Here is a 20,027-nt window from a genome sequence, read left to right on the forward strand (position 1 = left end):
TTTCGTGCATAAGACTTTCATAGATCAGTGCCACAGACCCCCTGCAAATTGTTTCAGGGGTACCTTCAGAGGTATATAAAAAGCTAAATTCTGCCTGGAAATGTACTGATAGAGTGAAAATACACACTGTCTATGGGAAATACTACTTAACTACAAGGCAGACAGACTCTACTCTAGTTGCAGTTCCCAGATATTGTTTCAAGCCGTAGCTCTTTGCAGAATCCAAACTTGAGGTGACAGAAGTATGAAAAAAGTGTTGAAAAACGTGGCAAAAAAAAAAAAAAAAAGGCTGTAACATTCACACCTACTACTATCTGTATTTGCAGAAAAGCAGCAAGAGACTCAAGATCACAAGGCTGTGAACTCGAATAATAAACAACTGGCACATTCCCTCACTCCGGGAAACTAACATCAACACAATAATTTCTTTAGATTTTAATAAAATCTTTCATGTTTGGGACATAAAAGCCAACATATCTGCAGTCTCTTTGTCTCTCTAAATAAATGCTATATATTTTATAATAGTTACATGTATGTATACATCTGTACATATACATACGCATATAAAAACACATGAAAATGTACTTATCTCTAGAAAAATAAAGCCAAAATAAAAACCAGTGTAAAATCAAATTATAAAGGTAGTTCTGACAGCTAGGGATGAAAGTAAGTCTGAATCTACTGAAAGACTTACTGATTTTTAAATGCAAAGCACTTATGTATACTATATAAACTACACAGCAAAATGCAACATTGCATAAGGAAGACAAATAAGGTAGTAGAAAAAGGTGAGCTCCAGCAGTGAGGTAATCTAATCTGCACAGGGCTCACTTCACGACCCTTGAGTTAGATAGCCCATGTAAATCTATCTCTCGATTAAAAAAGTCTATGAAATCCAGTGCAGGCAAAAACCTAAAGCTCTCGGCTTTCTGAGTAAATAAAAGTATAGGTAAGCCATGAGTTACAAAAACACATAGAAGAGCCAAGCCCTGTTACTCCGTAATTTAAAATTCATATGTAATTAATTAATTAATACAATAACTGAATCGTGCAGCCTCCAACACAGTAGGCCAATAGTAATGTATTAAAACACTGAAAAATCATGGTTATTTCATTAATTCAAAGTACTTTTCTTTCCAAACGTACTACACAACTACAGTGTACAAGCAAGCACTTGAAGAGATATTTTTCAGTCATCACTGACAGCTGTATAGAAGTATGTACCTGTTTAAATAATTTTGTGAAAAGTAATATTATTAGCCTGATACTGAAAGGCACATCTAGTGAAAGTAACTACTGATATTTTTATTCATTATAAAGTGCTAGAAAATTCTTTATTAGTACATACAGTTTCTTCCGTTTCATTAAGATTCTTAAGCTACTCCTACAGTCCAGGAATCTCCTGTGTACAATAAAAATCTGGGCAGGAGACAGTGACTATTTCTATTCTAAGATAAAGAATCTGCTGACAGATCACTAACCAACTATCAAAGATAAAACACAGACTATTATCCTGACTTTTTATAAGCCTTAAATTCAATTGGCTCATTGCCTAAGAACTATTACTAATAATACCAACATTCCCATAAACATTAGTAATATCCTGTCAAAGTAAGGAGCAATGCTATACCAGTTATTTGGGCTACCAGCAAAGGAAACATCTGAGGGGCTGTCAATGATACCGTCTCCACTGCTGATGGAAGTCTGGGAACAGCTAATTCTTCCTTCCAAAATTTTCCTTTGCACGCATTTGAAGGTCCCTTACATCAAGTACACCACTCTGACCTCCGATTCTGTATTTTTCCTAAACAGAAATGCCTCTCACTTGTTCCTATCCATATCACTCCTATCAAGTATGATACACGGGTTAAATTGATTTCCTGAGTACTCAAACAATTTATGCAGATTTTCAGAGAAAACCACCACCCTGAGAACCCAGTCTATACTATGACGCACATGAATCATGTCTTTTACTCAGAGCACTCTAAGGTTCATATGGAAATCTCTGACTCTGCCAACATATGCTCTTCTGGGACTGTTTCACTTACAGACTTAATGTAAAGTTCAGAACAAAAATACTGCCTAGAACACAAGCTCAGTCTTCACTCCCTCCCAAACTGGCTCTAAAAAGCCTTACAATTTTTTCACTGTACTTCTGTGATTTCAGCTATGGTTTCCCCAAACTGCTTGTTTCTGAAAGACTATTAAAGTGATTAAAGGTAGGTCAGCACCTGGGTCTGATTTTCAGTCCTGGACTGATGGATCTTAACACAGTAGCCCATCACCTAGAGCCACCTAAGAAAGGTTTTATATAATCATGCATCAATAAAGAACTTAGTATTCTCTTTATTATAAAGATGCAAATAGGTTGAAAGGTTTCTTTGGTTTAGTGGTTTCATGTCAGCTAACGTGATTAAGTATGAACTTCTGTAGATAAATAGGAACCTTTAACTTGGTACAAGACAGAAAAAAACAAGACAGACAATGCACAGGAGTGGCAAAGGGATACAACTGCATTGTGGAGCACAGATTCGAAGGTGGCATACGCTAAAAGTGAGGAAGACAAAACTGGGTTAATTCTTACATTTTTGTACTGTAGGCCAACAAATCATGCTTCACATGTGGATCCTATGCCCATTAGGAGGAACAGCAGCACCAAAACATAGGTTTAAACCATTCCTGATGCAAGCCACATGCCACTTCTGGTTTTATTTCAATATTCTGAGTGAAATTTCAAAAGAAAAAGAGCTGAGTGCCAAATTAGAAGTGGTTTCCACTGAAGCTGGTTGCTTATCAGCAGCATTTGGAACCAGATGTCTTCTATAATGCAAAATCTGTATGATTTTCATCTCTGCCTCTGGCCCTTCCTTCTACACGTCTCTCTCCAGTTAGAACCAGTTTTTGAATTTAGGTGGTCATCCTTTCAGCCTTCTCTCTATATAATTCTTTTGAACAGTTTTGGGTTTTTTTTCTGAAAAGACTATCCACACTGAATTCTCTTCTCAGATAACTCTGAGACTATTGCTTAGACTGGTTTCAAACAAATGTCAGATGAAATAATAAGCATGAAACTACCAACAAGTGAGTTCATCTTCACCACTTAAACACACTGCTTTGTATTTCCATGCTGTGTAGACCACTATCTACACATCAACTTGTAAATCACCTAGCAGTGCATGACATCTAGTGTTGATATTATTTATTTAGCAATAATGATGAAATTACACAGCAAATACTAACAGGGTCTGCATAATTTCCATTCTATTTCTTAAACACTGAATGTATTACAGACATTGTCTCATCTTTCTCTAAACCCCTCTGCAGAAAAATCCTTTCAATCTGTATGTTGCTTCATCTACAATGACTAATTTTCATTTTCCCTAAATGTCTCAGGGAAGTAATTTTCTTTATTTAATTTGAAAAAGATAACAAATTTTAAAAAATCTAACCATCCACAGTCTATGCTTCGTCCAGAAGGAAAAGTGGGTTTATATACAATGTCACTGAATATTTTAGCTGAATATTGCATTTAGCTGTAAAACTTAGTTATTTCGGATAAATTTACTTCTGTTTATCAGAAACTGCAAGTGTCTCAGTCATTATTCCAGTAACTACTGAGCCAACAGATTTCTCTGATAAGGAAGCCACATGTGCCTCTAAGCCCAGGGTGAAGTTAAGCCATCTGACACCGTGATTCAGCAGCCACCAATCAATGCGACAGAGTCACAAACTCTACCTGGCAACACTATTAGTTGAAATAAAGATTAAATCATCCTGGCTGGCAAGGACCAAAGCTGTCCTCCTGTACAACCCAAATATAATTTTACTTTGCCTGTGGTAAAATGTTCACCGGGGTTCTACTAAGGAGAACAGACAACACAGAATAAGAAATCTTTAATAGTATAGTGCATTAATATATCTTATCTCACCAGTCACTAATGAAGCAATCTTCTACAATATCTGATTTCCAAAGAAAGAAAAATAAGAACAATGTTGGGAATAGATGACTGTTCTAAGTAAGAGCATTTGAACAGTGCCTAAACGTATGCAGGGAAGAGCACTGCGACCTAAGATTCTTGCTTTTCTAAAGGGTGCAGAAAAACCTAGCAGCAAGAAGCAGCAGTTACTCAAAACACTCAACAGTGGCACCTGTATTTGGAGAGCAAGGCTATGTAGTAACCAATGAACTCTGTAGGCATCACAAATATTCAATGCATTAAGGTTAAAATAATCAGAAATCAGCTAGAATAAGGTTGGTTTTAAGAGCTGAAAATACAGCAGTTGACTGGAATTTGAGTTTTGCTTGTAGGTCAGACTAATATTAAGACACAGCCTACCTACTGTTTTGTGAAGAAGTCAGGAGGAGCACCAAAGAAGCCACCTTGGGAAGCCACCCACCTAGTTAGTGAGAACTGCTTTTAAACGAGATTTTAAGCTTCAGGAAAAAAAACAAGGGAGTAAGTCAGTTACTTACTTGGAGTTTTTCAGCCTGCTTTAGCTGTACTTCAGAATACACTGCTCAACTGTATAAGAGCCTTAGAGAGGCCTAGCAAACACTACTGCTGCTGCTCTACATCTGTGGCTTCTCCTCTAAGCTTCTCCACCATTTTCTGTCTTTGAGAGTTTTCTCCAGTCGGGATTCAGCCACAAATTGGCTTATTTTTAAAGGCTTCTTAATTTTATTATTCCTCCATCCTCTCAACTGCTCTTCAGACTAGAAAATGACTGTTTTCTGTCATCCAGTCACATACTTCTCTACTGAAGTCAGGGGCATTTTAATTCACTCGGTCCTCTTGTTTCTTTATAAACATCCTGGTCAGATCACATTCTTCATATATTATTCTTCTACATCAGATCAAACCCTCCTTTTAGTATTTGACATTCTGAAGCATTTAGTAGGTGACTAAGCCTCACAACCATACAAAAAAACTGATCTGAAGAAGGTGTTATTGAACCAAAACCCAGGTATTTTTGAACAGATGAGTGGAATGACAATAAAACATTCACCAGAGAAATGCCAGTGCTTGCACTTGGATGGATCGAAACACTGCACTGATCATTCACGGCAGACCTCCAAAGTGAGACATTTAACACTATATCACAAGCATTATCTCCCACAAGCAGCATTCATGTCTGATATCATAAAATTGTTGAAGTGTTCCATTTATGGCTTTGCAGATACTTACTATTGAATTTTATATGATTTAGCATATTATAGGACGAGATTCATCTTCTTAGATCTGGAGATCTACAATGCAGACAACTACAGTTGATGCAGTTCTCTCAGATTGTCTTTATAATCAGTGAAAAGAAACAGGCACTTTCGGCACACAATTAATTTGAAACACTGTAGGGTCAACTTCGCAATAAAATAAATTGTGCTGTTGAATTCACTAATTATTCTCACTAGATCTATTACCTAGGTCTACACTGACTACAAAGGGAGTCTAGTGTGAATAATTGCAATGCAGACATACTTCTTTTAGGAATAAAATCAATCATAAAGAAAATTATATTCTAAATATTCAATTTACCTGTGAAATCATTAATAATTAAAAGGAAGCTTGCTTTCTGTTTTTCAGAAGTGAATAATCTAGAAAATGACACTAATAATGAAATGAAATGCAGAATGACATTCTAACAATGAAACATTATAATATATTGTAATATTTTAAGCTATTAAAACAGCACAGAACTCTTGTATCGGAATAAGGGAAAATAGTTAGGTGGGTATCTTTTACACTAAAATCAGAAGTCAAAACTTTTAAAAACTACATTTAGGAAAGAAGCATATGTAACCACTACACGTTCATAATCTCCCTCGTACGCATCCACAAATAGTTTTCAATATGGCTGCAAATGAATAAACCCCAACAAAACCTGACATGGGAAGAGGCAGTCCCAAATATGTTGTGACCAACGCAACTCTTCAGCCCAGGACCAGCAGCAACTGCTACAAACAACCCACTTCTGGCTTGAAAACTTGATGCTATGTTTGAGCACTTTGTAGGAAGCATACAATGAAGAAAATCTGTCATTGATCCAAGAAGCTTTCCAGCAAAACTACAGCACTGAAAGTCACATCACAACATATATTGTGAAATAACAGTTTATCTAAGGTGTTTTTTTCTTTCAACCATGACTGGCGTCCTTGTGATTTCCAACCACTCTATCTCAGCCACCCTCCGGAAAAGCCTACTGCTGCATTTCAGGAGCGGTTCACCAACAGCCGAGCCCTATTCAGTAACTCTCCACAGTGATACAGTCCTTTGGAACCGAGCAGTTAGATAGTCTCAAATGTACCTTGGGATTTGGCAAGAAAAAGCCTGAGGACATCAGAGGTGCTTGATCATCTGAAGATTGCATTTCCTAAAGAAAACAAATTTCCTGTGTGTCTTTCTCTGTAACATCTTTATACCCATTTAGGAAATGAAATTTAAACTATCTTCTTGAATAGGAATCTTCCATCAAGACCTTCATTCACAGGGAATCATGATGAATGCTTCAATGTGTATATTGTACAAAGCTCTCAAAATTGACAACAAGGTCACGGGGTGGATTGCTCTCCTGAGACAGCCTTGGAACAGGGTCTGCTCCCTCTGATGAGCTTACTGGGATCCTACTGCTGCTGTGCCTCTTTGCTCCCGGGGATGAATCCTCCATCATACAACCTCACCCAAACTCTAGCTATGAAACCCTACTAGCTGGGTAGAGAAAATGAGATAGCTGTCAGTTATGGGGAACTGCTGAGCGCTATGTAGTAACTTCTGGCAACTTCAGGCAGTGCTCTGAAAACTCTCATTTGTGCTGTGGTGAGCAATTTTTTCTTTTTAAACATTAAATGCTCTGTTAAAACAAACTGATCTGTCAGGTAAACATTATTTAGGGCTGCAGACCAAGCAAAAGTTATATATTAGTAGAATGTCTAACTGTTTTCCATTTTTTAATTCAACATTTCTAACACACCAAAGCTTTCTATGATACTAATGAAAAATTATCACAGAAACAATTCTAGTATTTTAACACACTTTTGCTGAATCTTGTGGAAGGAAAAGAAATTAACAGCAAATTTTCTAATTTTTACAGCTGAATTATATGCTAAATTCAGTTTCTGGGCTGTAAACACTGGATGAAACATGACTCAGACACCTGCTGTAGAACAACTACGCAGTTCAAAATCATTCAGAATGTTTTGCTGGCTTAAGCTTCTGCCGGTAGACTTCATGCTAGATTGTACAAAGTTTGTCCAGGTCAGTTTTGCTACATGACCCTTTCACCTCTTCCCCAGTTTCTTGTTTCTTCACTTCTGGGATTGCCATACCAGGATGTCCCCAACCCTCTTTCACTGCAAACTTGGTGCCTGGGCTTTCCCTGTGGCCCTGGACAGTCCCCACCAGACGCACATCTGGCAAAAGGAAGTTTGTCCCTTTGCCTCAGTATTTAGTAACAGCATTGCCAGATACATTATTTCTAAACATCCCAGAATATCTCTCTCTATGTATTGTGTTATGCAAAAGCTATACTGACAACTGCATCACACTACTCTGAGAAAATTTCACACAGTGACTCCTAGAAAATGTTAGTTCATATCCACCTACAATCATACAAATACCAGCCTACAAAGAAAAATTGAACAATATGATACACATGCAAGCAGCATCTACAGTTTGAACTACAAGTCAGAGTAACTACAAATTCTCAAATATTTTAAAAATTAATGAAGTGATAAATATAAAATATTATAGTATTATGGACAGCTCATGATTGTAAGTCTCTCTCAAAATACAAACATAAAAATTAACTTATTTTTAGCTACTTTACTTCATTAGTAAATCAAAGCATCCATTTTAATATTCAATTCATTTAATCTCTGCAATATCCAGGACTTTCTGGATCAAAATGAACAGGCTTAACTGGAAATAAATTGTGCCCTTTTTACTATCAACTTTGCTAAAAGGTACACTGTAAGTCTGATATTTATTCACTCTTACTACTTTGTTTAAAGAGGCTACATTTTTGTGCAGCATGTCTCAGAGGGAACTTCTGAACACAGCCTTTAGAAAGACAGCAGAAAAGTAAATAGTAAAAAAGCTTCAGCAAATTAGTCCTAGCAACAGTTTCTAACAGTCCAGATATTCAGAAGCAGACTCTAGCAAATAATAACACCTGTACTATGTTTACTGGCAAGACATGTATTGCAAATCTTGGACTCAAACTAGAAAAAAAACCCATTGCTTTGATTGTTCGCTTGCAATGTATGCTGTATAAAACTGAGTTGTCCTGTAAGACTTGCTTGCTAAAGGTTTCATGAGGCAAGTAGGAAAATGTAATTTCTAAACTACTCTTTTTTTAACACAAAGCAGTTATTCAAGAGCTCATCATAATGGTGCAATATGAATTAACTAGTGGACTGCTCTAAAGTCAGTAATTATAACTCCTTTTCTTTGTATATGTGCAAACAAGTTCATGTGTCCTTGTTGTTTCAATGAGGCTGTATTTTCTTATGAGACATTTGCTTGAGAGAAATAACTTAAAAATCTCAGAGAAAAAAAACCACACAAAACATAAATAAAACTGGATCCTATTTTAAATTAAGTTTAGTTAAATTTTTCCTGTAATTCAAGAATCAGGAATGGGGGAAAGTTTGAGGATGTTAAGAAAACAAGCAAATTCAGTGGTGAAATGAAAACATCAATTAAAACCAGAAAAATAAAATACATGGGGGGAGAAGAGAAAAATACTTATCAAAAATCAAGATAAATGAGAAGTTATAAAGTATAAAAAATTGTTAGGTGAATCTAAAACATTGAGGAAAAGTGTAGGGTGGGAGGCCAGATGGCTAGTAAAATTACAGCATATGGGGACCAAATAAAACTTATGAATACCACAGGCCCATCAGTAGATATAAACACAGAGACGAAAAGAACATTAATTATAATACAGTTCAGTATATCTTTCTGTTCCATTTCCTAATATAAGCAAGAGGATATTTACGACATTCTCCCTAACTTACTATCTACTGACTGAAGAGGTTTTGCAATGTCTACTCACTACTAGCTTCATGAAATACTAGACCAGAACACCTTGTACCTGCAATGTCTGGACACGGATGTTAATCTTTAATGAATCTTAGAGCACTGACAAAAAACCAGAAGAATGGAAGCAGCTAATATTAGGGATTGCCATACATGTTGGTTGCAGTAATAATAAACTTATTATCAAGATATTAATATTTACTTTATTATACAAAATGAAAAGTAAGAGCTGCCTGAATAACCCAAGAATAAACATATATTGTGCTATCTGGAAGTAGATACAATCTTTATGGTATCCATTAGGTACGGCTTTACAAATAGATTATTTTAAGAAAGGAAAACCTATCAGAAGAGTGCAATAGTCAATATTTTCAAAGAACTGTGGTATAAGAGTCTCTGGGAAGCAAACTAAAACTGTCCAAGACTAATGTTACAAGGAAGGAATAAAAATACTAAAAAAAAATTTCAAAAATGTCATTCCAGCCTGTGACTATGAACTAATTTGCATGATTTCTATTACTACTTCAAAACATCACAAATTCTCTGTCTGCAACACCCCCCCCCCCAGCTGACATTCTTGCATTTCTTAGGCCAGTTATTCACAACCAAGCAAACTCCAAATACTCACCCCAGTATACGGTTCATTCCATGCCTAGCAGCATAATGGAGTGGAGTATTGTGCTGGTATGTTTCTCCGTAAGAAGTATTTGGGTCGAGAGTTTCTTTTAGTTGAGGATTGCTCTCATAGATTTGGCAGGCCAGGTTTTCATCTCCATTTATAAGGGCTTTGCGGAATTTGGTGGTTGTATTTCCCATGTTGCTATCCTAGCTAGCAATGGCACTTTTTCCTTTCCCCTTCATCCACTTGTTGTACAGTTCTGTAACATGCTTCACAGCCTAAAAAGACAAATGATATCTCAGTTACTCTGTAAAACACTCATTCATAGCTGAATTCAACCAGAGATACAGCACAGAAAGCAGGCACATGAAGAAGCACATAGGGCCTATAAACTTTACTCATGAATTGCTGAAGTCCTTTTAGGCAAATACACACATATTCCCAATTCCACATAGATTATTTCCCTGAAAAATTGTTCCATCTACCTATGCAAATATTTTCACCACCTATACTCCTTGAACACACGGAAAAGAAAAAAATGGTCAATATCTACCTGTATTAGAAGACAGGGATGGATACTAAATTTCCATGAATAAGAAGTTAGAAGTAATTTCAAAATACAGTAGAATCAAAGCAAAATTCTTGAACAAGAAAGTAAAATTCTTTAAAAGCATGCAAAAAAAGCAGGCACCAGTTAAACTTTTACTTAAAGAAGACTATGTAAAACCGTGTTTGAAGCATCTGTGCTTGCGTAGGTGGGTGTAAACAGCGCCCTTCTGTACCAACAAGCTGAATGCACGTGAACACAGGAGTTACCATGGCCCCATCTCAAGAGTTTGGCTAAGCAGACTCTTTAAAACACCTAAATCCATTTTTAAAATTACACTGAGAGATCAACAATGAATGAGTCCATCAGGAATGATACTGGAACAAACCACTGCATCTTACAAGTACTTCAAAGTGCTTGCCAACTGCTATGCTCCCCAGCCTCTCACCTTTATCTGATGGAAGGGACCAGCAGATAGAGTTGCATATAGACAGGGCAGATAGAGCATATCCACCAGTGAGATGGGACAAGAGAAACTTATCAGGTGCTGCAGCTGGAAAGAGCACGTGTTGGCTGAGGTCAGGGGACAGACAGAGGGCTCAGCACCAGGCTGCAGCTGGTAGCAGAGTGAACCTTCTAGGAGGTCTCTTTTGTGCATGTATCCAGATTGCTCCACTGAGATCCAAATAAACCAGGCACAGCAGATTAGGAAACTGAGATTGATTATGTTGGGTGCATATAATTAGGCATGGCAGAAGCTGCTCTGTGCTCAGTACCTTACATTCAACTTGTTGGGACTATCTCAGAACTTCTGTTTCTACACTGGATTTCCAGCAGTTACTGGCGCCCAGAAAGCCTTACAGACAGAAGAAACAGAGGAATCTAACGGGACTAGAGCTGCAGAAAATTCAAGGGAATCAGGATATGGATGCAATTCATGTGAAAAGGATTTGGAGAAATCTCAGGAAAAGATGCAATGAGATATTTTTGTTCTCCCAGACTACTCCTCTCACGAGCTGTTTTCAGCTTCTGTTGTGAACTTACATGTCACATCGGATCCCAATCTTGCCATAGCTTTGCTCAGATCCTGTTCTGCATAAGATCCTACCGGCAGGAGTTTTGCATTGTCTCCTCTATGCAGTTTCTCTGAGAGGTTATTTTTCGAAGGGGAAGAAAAAGACCACTTTCATCACAGAATCACAGAGCCATAGAATCACAGAATGGTTGGGGTTGGAAGGGACCTTTAAAGGTCATCTAGTCCAGCCCACCCCTTCAGTGAATAGTAAAAATCCCTGAGGGATACCACTCGTCACAGATCTAGAAATCAAGCAGTCGACCACTACTCTCTGGAAGTAAACATCCAACCATTCCCGCTCCACCAAGCAGTCCACGCATCAAATTCATATCTCTCCAACTTAGAGAGAAGAACGTTGTGGGGGACCATGTCAAAGGCCTTACAGAAGTCCAGATAAATGACATCCATAGGTCTTCCCTTGTTCACTGATGCAATCATCACATCATAGAAGGCCACTAGGTTGGTCAGGTAGGAATTGCCCTTGGTGAAGCCACGCTGTCTGCCTGAAATTACCTCCCTGTCTTCCACGTGTCTTAGCTTCTAGAAGGATCTGTTCTATGATCTTCGCAGGAACAGAGGTGAGGCTGACATGCTGGTAATTCCCAGTACCCTCCTTTCTGCCCTTTTTTAAATAAGGCCGCGATGTTTCCCTCTTTCCAGTCACCAGGGACTTCACTTGACTGCCATGACTTTTCAAATAACATGAAGAGAGACTTGACAACTGTATCAGCCAGTTCCCTCATGACTCTGGGATGCATCTCATCAGGTCCCACAGACTTATGCATGTTCAGGTTCCTCAGGTAGTCACAAGTCTGATATTCCTTACAGTGGGAGGGACTTTGCTCCCCCAGTCCCTGCCTTGCAGTCTACCATAATCTCACTGATGCTTTCAGGGTCATTCAAGATGAGTGGTGGTCTTGGTAGTGTCCATTTTTATCCCTTCTTTGAAAACCTCGGTGAGCCAATCTTTGTTTTGAAGTTGCTGTGTCCTGCCTTTTGATGTTACTGTGCAAGATAACAATGGCACTGTGGAATCAGCTGACTCAACAGACTAAGCATGTTGCTCATGTTCTATTTGTGACAGGAGTCACCTAAATAAGCAGTAGCATTAAGTGGCTGAATGCTTATCATCATCATCATCACAATAAAGTAGGTGTTCATCTAAAAGCAGACGCACACCCTTCATATGTTTAGTCAACTACACAAACCAAAACCTGGATTATTCAATCACATTATGGATTCTGCAGCATTTTGTATTTTTCCAAACATGTAGCTACTATGCAGACACTATTTATATTCTTCAAGAAAGCCACTGCATGTTCACATTACCATCTTGCAGCTCTCGGTGCTGTAGACCGGTGTGCTTTCAGATGCAGGAACAGCTGCATTACTCTAAATACTGGACAGTTTCAGACTTTAATGAAAGACTGTACAAAAGCAAGAAAAACTCTACACTCTTTTCAGCCAACCAGCAGTACATATTACCTTCAAAAGCTAGAAGAAATAACTTGAAAGAAACAGAAATAACTTGAAAGAATGATTTTCAGTAAAGTTTGTTAAAGAAATTACTTGATTCTATTATCTGCCAGTCCCTACCGACCACCAATAGCTCTCGAGATTATAAACTAAACTAGACTAAAACAAGTGCCTGAAAGATATCACAATCTTAGAATCTTCATGAAAATCAACACTGAAAATCCCATTAGTGCCCATAAGAAAAGAAGAAAAGCACAAAACTTTCTTCTATCATTTGAAATTAGAAGGCAATAGCACCAATTGCCATGCATTTATTTCTGAAAATTACCACATTGACAGCTTGCATAAGCTGCAAAACATGCCACCTTTTGCTCCAAACTGGAACTTTAAACAAATCTGGGTAGGGGTGAGTGAGAGTGTTGAGAGTATAATGAGGTAAGATGGTGTCCTCACGCTCTCTGAAAGGAAGCTGAGGCAGAGCAGTACTATTGAGACGTTGAAGAGGAGATCTGAATGGATTCAGGCAGGGATCTGGAAATGGGTCTATGTAGGGTGGCTCTACATAACTAAGAAGCTCAAGTTACTGCAGTGCCAAAAATACAAAAACTGTAAATTTTATTAATTCTATTGCACACTGAACGTCCTTTATTTATTTTGGTGGAGTATGGATATATTCAATGGTAGCACAGTCTTCAAAAACTAATAATATAACATAGGCACACTGCTTGAGTTATTATGTTTATTACCATAGCATGTTATGTTTATTACATGCAGCACATAACGCATAATTCACTGAACAAAACAATGGTATCTGCTTCCATAAAAAAAGCTGACATCCTGTGTGCACAATAAAGAGTTATATGTGATACAGACATGATATAGAAAGGTGAATGACATAAAAAGAGTAAAATACTTGTCTGCATAACAGGACCACTCTCCAAATGAAAAGATTCTCAGTCAAAGGAAAAGGAGAACTTAAAGGATTATGAGACAGAGCAATGATGTGGCTTTGAACAGGCATAAGTGAAACTCCCTGCGAAACCAAGAATCACCATATTAATACTGAAAATTTAGCAAATGGCTAAAGTAACTGTAATTATCACATTATCAAAATAAAATGAAAGATGACAGAATGGGGACAGCACATGAAAGCCCTCCAGGTGAAGGCAAACAGCTTGTATTTGAAGTGATAGTAAGAAAACAACCTCTGGAAGAATGCAAAGAGAGAAAAGACAGGGTCAAAACTAATCCAGAAAGCAATTCCTACTTAAAATACATGATATGATAAACTGTACTAATATCTTTCACCGTCATACAGTATCCACAAGGTCCTTCATCTTTAACACTATGACAGGCATTAGGCTTTTATGATTTTGAAATTTGGTGCGCCACGCTGTAGTCTTCTTTTCTGAATCAGCCTTTAAACATGCCAGCAGAAATACAGAAAGAGAGAGGAAAGCTGCCCCTACCCTGGCGGTAACGGTTGGCTCCCAGTGTGACAAGAAGTGACAGAAGAAGCAATGATGTCACAGCTGCTGCCTCTCTTAAGCTGCTGTGGCTCATGACTGCCCTGCTGTAAAACATTCAAGATCTGCCCATCTGCAGTCTTCAGTTCATCTTTCTGCTAACAGAAAAACTACATCCACCACCAAAGCAGCTTCTGCTTCAACTCAAGGAGAAAAAGGACAAAATACAAGGTGATGCAACAAATGTCTGAATCTGAAAATGGCCGAAAGGCTCAGTCTGCCTTCTTTTTGTGTTGGTTTTTTCCATTAAGAGCCTCCAACCTGTTATGTGTTCTCAGAGGACAGTAAGTTAACAAGGCTGGTGCTGGAATCAGGTAGCGATCCACAGAAAGGAAATCTGGTTCCCTCTTTCAACCTCTCATTTCATGCTTTTGAAGGTGAAGGGCACGTTAACACATATGCTCCCCCCCCTGAAATAGGGGAAATGGGTGGTAGGGAAGGGGCCTGGAAAGTCCAGCCAGTCCAGACCCTCGGGGACCCACAGAGCTCATGTGGGCTGAATACAGGGGTTGCTACGGCAGCCTCAGCAGCTCCACGTCTCACATAGGTAGTGTGCAGTGTCAGTATCACTGGTTTTGCTTTGCCGTTTGTATAAACCCAGCATTTAAAAATCCCTAGGCTATTTTTTAATGTGCCGTACTATAAAAACATCATAGTGGAACAAAAATAACAACACAAAAATTATGTTTTTCACGTATTTTATCCTAATAAAATGAGACTTGAGCATAATTTTACAAGACAAAGACAAGATATTTGTTTGTTACATAGACCTACTCACTAGATTTTCAAGTCCTGTGATAACAGAAGTGCTATATCATAGCTCTTACTATAACCTCATAACATTTATCATAACCACAAATACCATATCCTTTTACACCAAAGAATACAGGAAAAACTAAATACAATGTCTGCTAATTATATTCCATATTATTTCAGAATTCCACCAACCATGTCATTCAAAATTAGAAACTGCATTTACTATTCTATTATTCTGCCAAATAAAAGTTCCACTGTAAACAAAAAAACCCAAAATAGTGGTTACACAATCCACCTTAAACTCTAATGAGAGATTCTCACAAACTTGGTCAGGGGCAACACACTTCTCTGCTTCGGCAATGAAAAGTAAAGCTTCTATGGACCTATTATTCTTTGGAGCTATAGCCCACTTTGATACAGAAAGACACGGGTAGAGCAAGGTAACAATGAGATTTTTAGAACAGTTGCATCAGCTGCCCAATTACTATGGACTTTTCCATTGGAATCATCAGAGAAAGTGAATTTGAAGACAGAACTGTAATGCTGCAATGGCCTAAGAGGATTTTAGAAGGAGTCTCCTTCAAAATACTGCCACAGTGCTTGCTAGAAATTCATAATGAATGATAAAATACTGTACAAATGAGATCAGGTAAGTATTTTTGAAACATCCTACTTCTAACATTAATTTAGGAACCACATATTGAACACACAAGTCTCTCACGAGATTATGCACCTCTCTCACTTTACATTTGAATTGCTTTGAGACTCAAGCAGAATTTCTCACTGAGCATAGCCCTGGCACATGATCATACAGCAGCCATCCTGTATCTTGGCGGATGAAGAAAACGAAGGGAGACATACTGTACTACACTGTACTGCTTAGGAAAGCTATCAAAACCAGTAAAAAATTTTCAGGTTTAACTATGAGAAGAAATGCTATATGTTTCTTGAACCACAAAATCTATTATCTATATAATGAGTAAAGATCAGTAATGGATCTAATTGTCACCTGAAACCATTTTACAATGCAACATTGTGCAATTCCACAGTTTAATCCTAGAAAGACTGACCAGAATTTGCAGCTTAAAAAAAAGTGGACTTCTTATTTGATAAAAGTAGTTTTCCATGCAAACTACAAGAACTTTATTGTGGAATAGCTAAGTAAGCCAACCTAAAAGAGATAAGACTTACATAGCCACTCATCATTAAATCCTAATATTATTAAAATAAAATACATTATTAACTAAAATTAGTGTATATTACATGGTTTCTACACCCTTGGAAAAACAAGTGATAATGAACTGTTTATGCAAAAAGGATAAAGATATCAAAACTACTTGTTTTTTTCAAAAGTACTCTGCTTTTGCTGAAAGTACAGCATACTACATTGTACTCAAAAACCATCTTCTGTTTCAAATACAGTTAGCTCAGAAGGCAACTATTTAATTTGCTTCAGATAGTACAGGTAGGCACCTCATTTTTAAAAGCTGAGTTTCTAAAATATTTACTGGAGAGTCTTTCCTGCATTATAAATCATAATTTCCTGCAGAAGGGAATCATGAACAGCGTCATGGTTTAGGAGAAAGCCTATCAACCTAGAATAATTAGGAGGAGCGTTGTGATGTTAATAACTTTAATCCTCATTACTGGGATGGACTAACACAGATGAAGCAAGCCAAAAGTTATGTTCAAGAAATATAAGGACACCAAGTCCTCTCCCAAACACAGCAGAAATAGCCCTGGCTAGTGCTGCTCTTCCGCCCCTACCTCCTCCCCTCTCTGCAAAGTAAAGAGCACTACAGTGCCAAAAACCTGCTCACTTTACCAAGGAGACAAAATTAAAAATCAAACATTCAAATGTGCATACCTACTTTATGTAAGGCTGGCAGAAGTAACTATAATAAAGATGAAGTAGAAAAAGTTAGGCTGAAGGTAATTTTTACATGTTTACATGTTTTACAGTTTTTACATGTTTTACAGTAAGCATTTAATGTTTGCCAAGTTTTAATTAATGGGCAAAAATTGCTCTTGGTAGATATCCGCATCTGGAGGAACATTTCTGCAAAGTATTAAGTAACAAATGCAATAGCAAAGCTTTACAGTCATTACGGAAAAGCCGTGGTGGAGGGACTTGTTTGGTTTTAGTTTGTTTGGTTTTGGTGTTTGGATTTATTTATTTATTTATTTTACACACTGAAATATTCTAAGCTTTGTGCTAAAAGTTCTGAAATCACTAACAGGAAATGATGAAAGCACTTCTGCCACATTAAACCTTTGTGAATGGAGCTCAACATTATCAAATTCAGTGTTACATTTCACGTGACAAAGTAGAGGCCAAAAAAAATAACTGATATGTCAACATCCTACCCTTTGTAGAATGATCACCATTGTAATGTTCTCTGTGTTTCAAATACCAAGGTTAAAAAGTTGTAATAATGTTGAGAGTTAATTGGAATAAAACAGTGTAGGGTAGTGAGAGAACTAATTATTTCCTTATTTATATGTTTGTGGGATAGAGAGTCTAGCAACTTATGTTACAATCTTTTTATGCTGGCATATGAACCCACAAGCAGAAGGCTAAAAGTTATTAATCAACTCAGTAACTTGAAACTTTGGCTTACTGTTTCAAAAGCACAAAGGCTTTCATCCAGGCTCCAGTCACAAAACACAGCAGAACTCTTTTAGGGCTAGCTCTTTACTCCTCAGGTTAAACAGACTAACTAAATCTAAAATAATATAAAAAAATCTGTACTCGGTGTAATACCGACACTACCACCCCTAAGATCTCCTCTCTTTAGATCCGAAGGCAAAGCAGCATGAAAACAAATGTTTGACATTTTATTAAAACTCAGTCAAGCTAAAACCAGACATGCTTGATAGTTCTGGCATTTTAATCTCAAGCACACTATTTGTTTTAGTATAAAAAGCTCACCATAGACTGTTCCACTGACTAAAGTAATTCAATACACTTTTGATATAGTGCATGAAACACTGTTAGTTCAATAAATGTCTATAAAATCGACTTCCCTACCACAGGTCAGTGCTGACAGCACCACTTTTTCATCAAGCAAAAGTGAACAAATACCACCCAGCCCCTATATGAAGAAGTACCAGCAGCTGACATATCACAGGACAGTCATCATCAGCAAAAATCTAAAGAATATGAACCAGGCACCGGTAATGTTCTAAACCAGTGCAATGTCTCTCATGTTGGCAGCATAAGAACCCCGTCTGGGTAGCGTAATGCTCCTCTGATGTGTCTTCTCCTTACCCTTACACAAACACATCATGCCCACTGTGTTGGCTGGGATGGGAGCCTCTGCAAAAAAGACTCAAACATTCTTTGTCTAACCGTAAGAAAAGCAATAAACCAGCTCAGCTCAGTTAAAGACAAATGCATGTCCCCTCCAAAATCAGTTTCAATAGACAAAAAGACAGTGAAACCACCACCGAGAGTTACAAGGCAATAGTTCGGAGAGTAATGGACAGATGGGATAAGCAGACTGACACCGCATAGAGCAAGAAGTCTGAAGATATTTGTGTGTTTCTGTCAGACTGATCTGCTTCGAAAAACTGAGGGTAAAGACAACCAATGCTTGAGAGCACTACTAGGTCGTGAAGCAGGAATGAAGACTGCAGTGCAAACACCTATAGAAAACGCTATGAGAGCTTGACTGACCAAACTAAATAGTATACAATTCACCCTGACCTTCGCTTTGACAGAGTCCAGAATGTATTTTTTGAGCACATTTGCTCAGCTTAAGACAATTTAAAAGCTGTATTAAGATTCAGGTAAACAAGTACGAAACTGCACTGTAGCCTAAAGTCCTCTGGAGAGACCCTGGTAAAATCTGACCAGCCAAAAGCTTTGTCAACCTCACTTTCAATGGCGTTAAACTGATACAATTGAAAACAAAACTCTTTGGCTGTCAAAGCATATCCACAAAAAGCAAAAATAAAGAGGATGACAACACAGGGCTGCTCACAAGCACGCCCTGCCATGGTAAAAATCTAAAAATCCTTTGCACATTTAGAAATCTTAGTGTGTTTCTGAAGCATAAGTCTCTCAGTTTTTTTGGGAGATTTTTCAAAGGAAAGAGCATCAGTTGGTAGGGTCGTGCTGACACTGATCTTGTAAATATGCAAGAGGCCTACGTGGTGGATATTAAAAAAGTAAGGATAGGTAGTACACAAAGTCAGCCACCTGCAATTAGACTGTACAAAGTAAGCATCATTCCACTACTTTCTAAAAGCGTACAGTTGTGTTTAGAAATAACGACTATCTGAAGGCATTCCAACACAAAAACTCATAGTTTCATAAAAATAAACTTGTTTTTAATAAGGTAAAAATAAAAAGGTAAACAAAGAAAAAAAAGTCTCTTTTCTTGATGTAGAATCTCCCAAAATATCATGCTGTATTTCAAACCATCAAAGGAGAACAACAATCACAGGATCTTACCACTGACTCCTCACTCGTAACTACACTACTGAGAGGACCAGTGCTCTATCTGTAGTCTTTGGTAAGACCACAGGTTGCTTTTTCTGAATAAACAAAGCAACAATAACTGTAATATCTCTATTATTATCCAAATAACTGAACGCACTGAAAAGAATATTACACACCATTGCAAGGAATAAGCAGTGTAGGCAGAGTTCCTTGTTTTCACTTTAGCAAGCTATGCTATGGGATGAAACTTTGTAAAATATACTCTGTTACATTAAAGAAGTATCCATCCCTATGCTATTCAAATAGGAGGTGAGAAAAGCACATTCAGCTGTCAGAGGAAGATGAAGAACAATGTTCACAAAACTACCGGACTAGAAACAAACACACACATACTTCCATTGTTTCCTGGAAGCATTCTTACGTGCTGGTTTTGTTCTCTGTAAAGCTAAAAGACAATGTGACCCCACTGATCTTTCAAAGAGATCCTGATTTTTTTCAGATGAATGAACAAATCAATTTCCTTTTAACAAAGAGGTAATTTAACTG

The 20,027-nt window shown here is 37.6% G+C and overlaps 1 protein-coding gene across 5 annotated transcripts in view; it reads right to left on the bottom strand.

The window, feature by feature from the left end:
* Nucleotides 1-20,027, bottom strand: part of ANKIB1 (ankyrin repeat and IBR domain containing 1) — an 88,646-nt gene that overhangs the window by 47,736 nt on the left and 20,883 nt on the right. For all 5 annotated transcript variants that reach the window (XM_054060431.1, XM_054060428.1, XM_054060429.1 and 2 more), the window contains one exon: nt 9,664-9,932. In XM_054060431.1, the coding sequence (XP_053916406.1) occupies nt 9,664-9,851 (188 nt within the window). In that variant the 5' untranslated portion in view covers nt 9,852-9,932. The remainder of the gene's footprint in view (nt 1-9,663; nt 9,933-20,027) is intronic.

This window comes from Cuculus canorus, chromosome 2 (assembly GCF_017976375.1).
Source record: "Cuculus canorus isolate bCucCan1 chromosome 2, bCucCan1.pri, whole genome shotgun sequence".
NCBI lineage: Eukaryota > Metazoa > Chordata > Aves > Cuculiformes > Cuculidae > Cuculus > Cuculus canorus.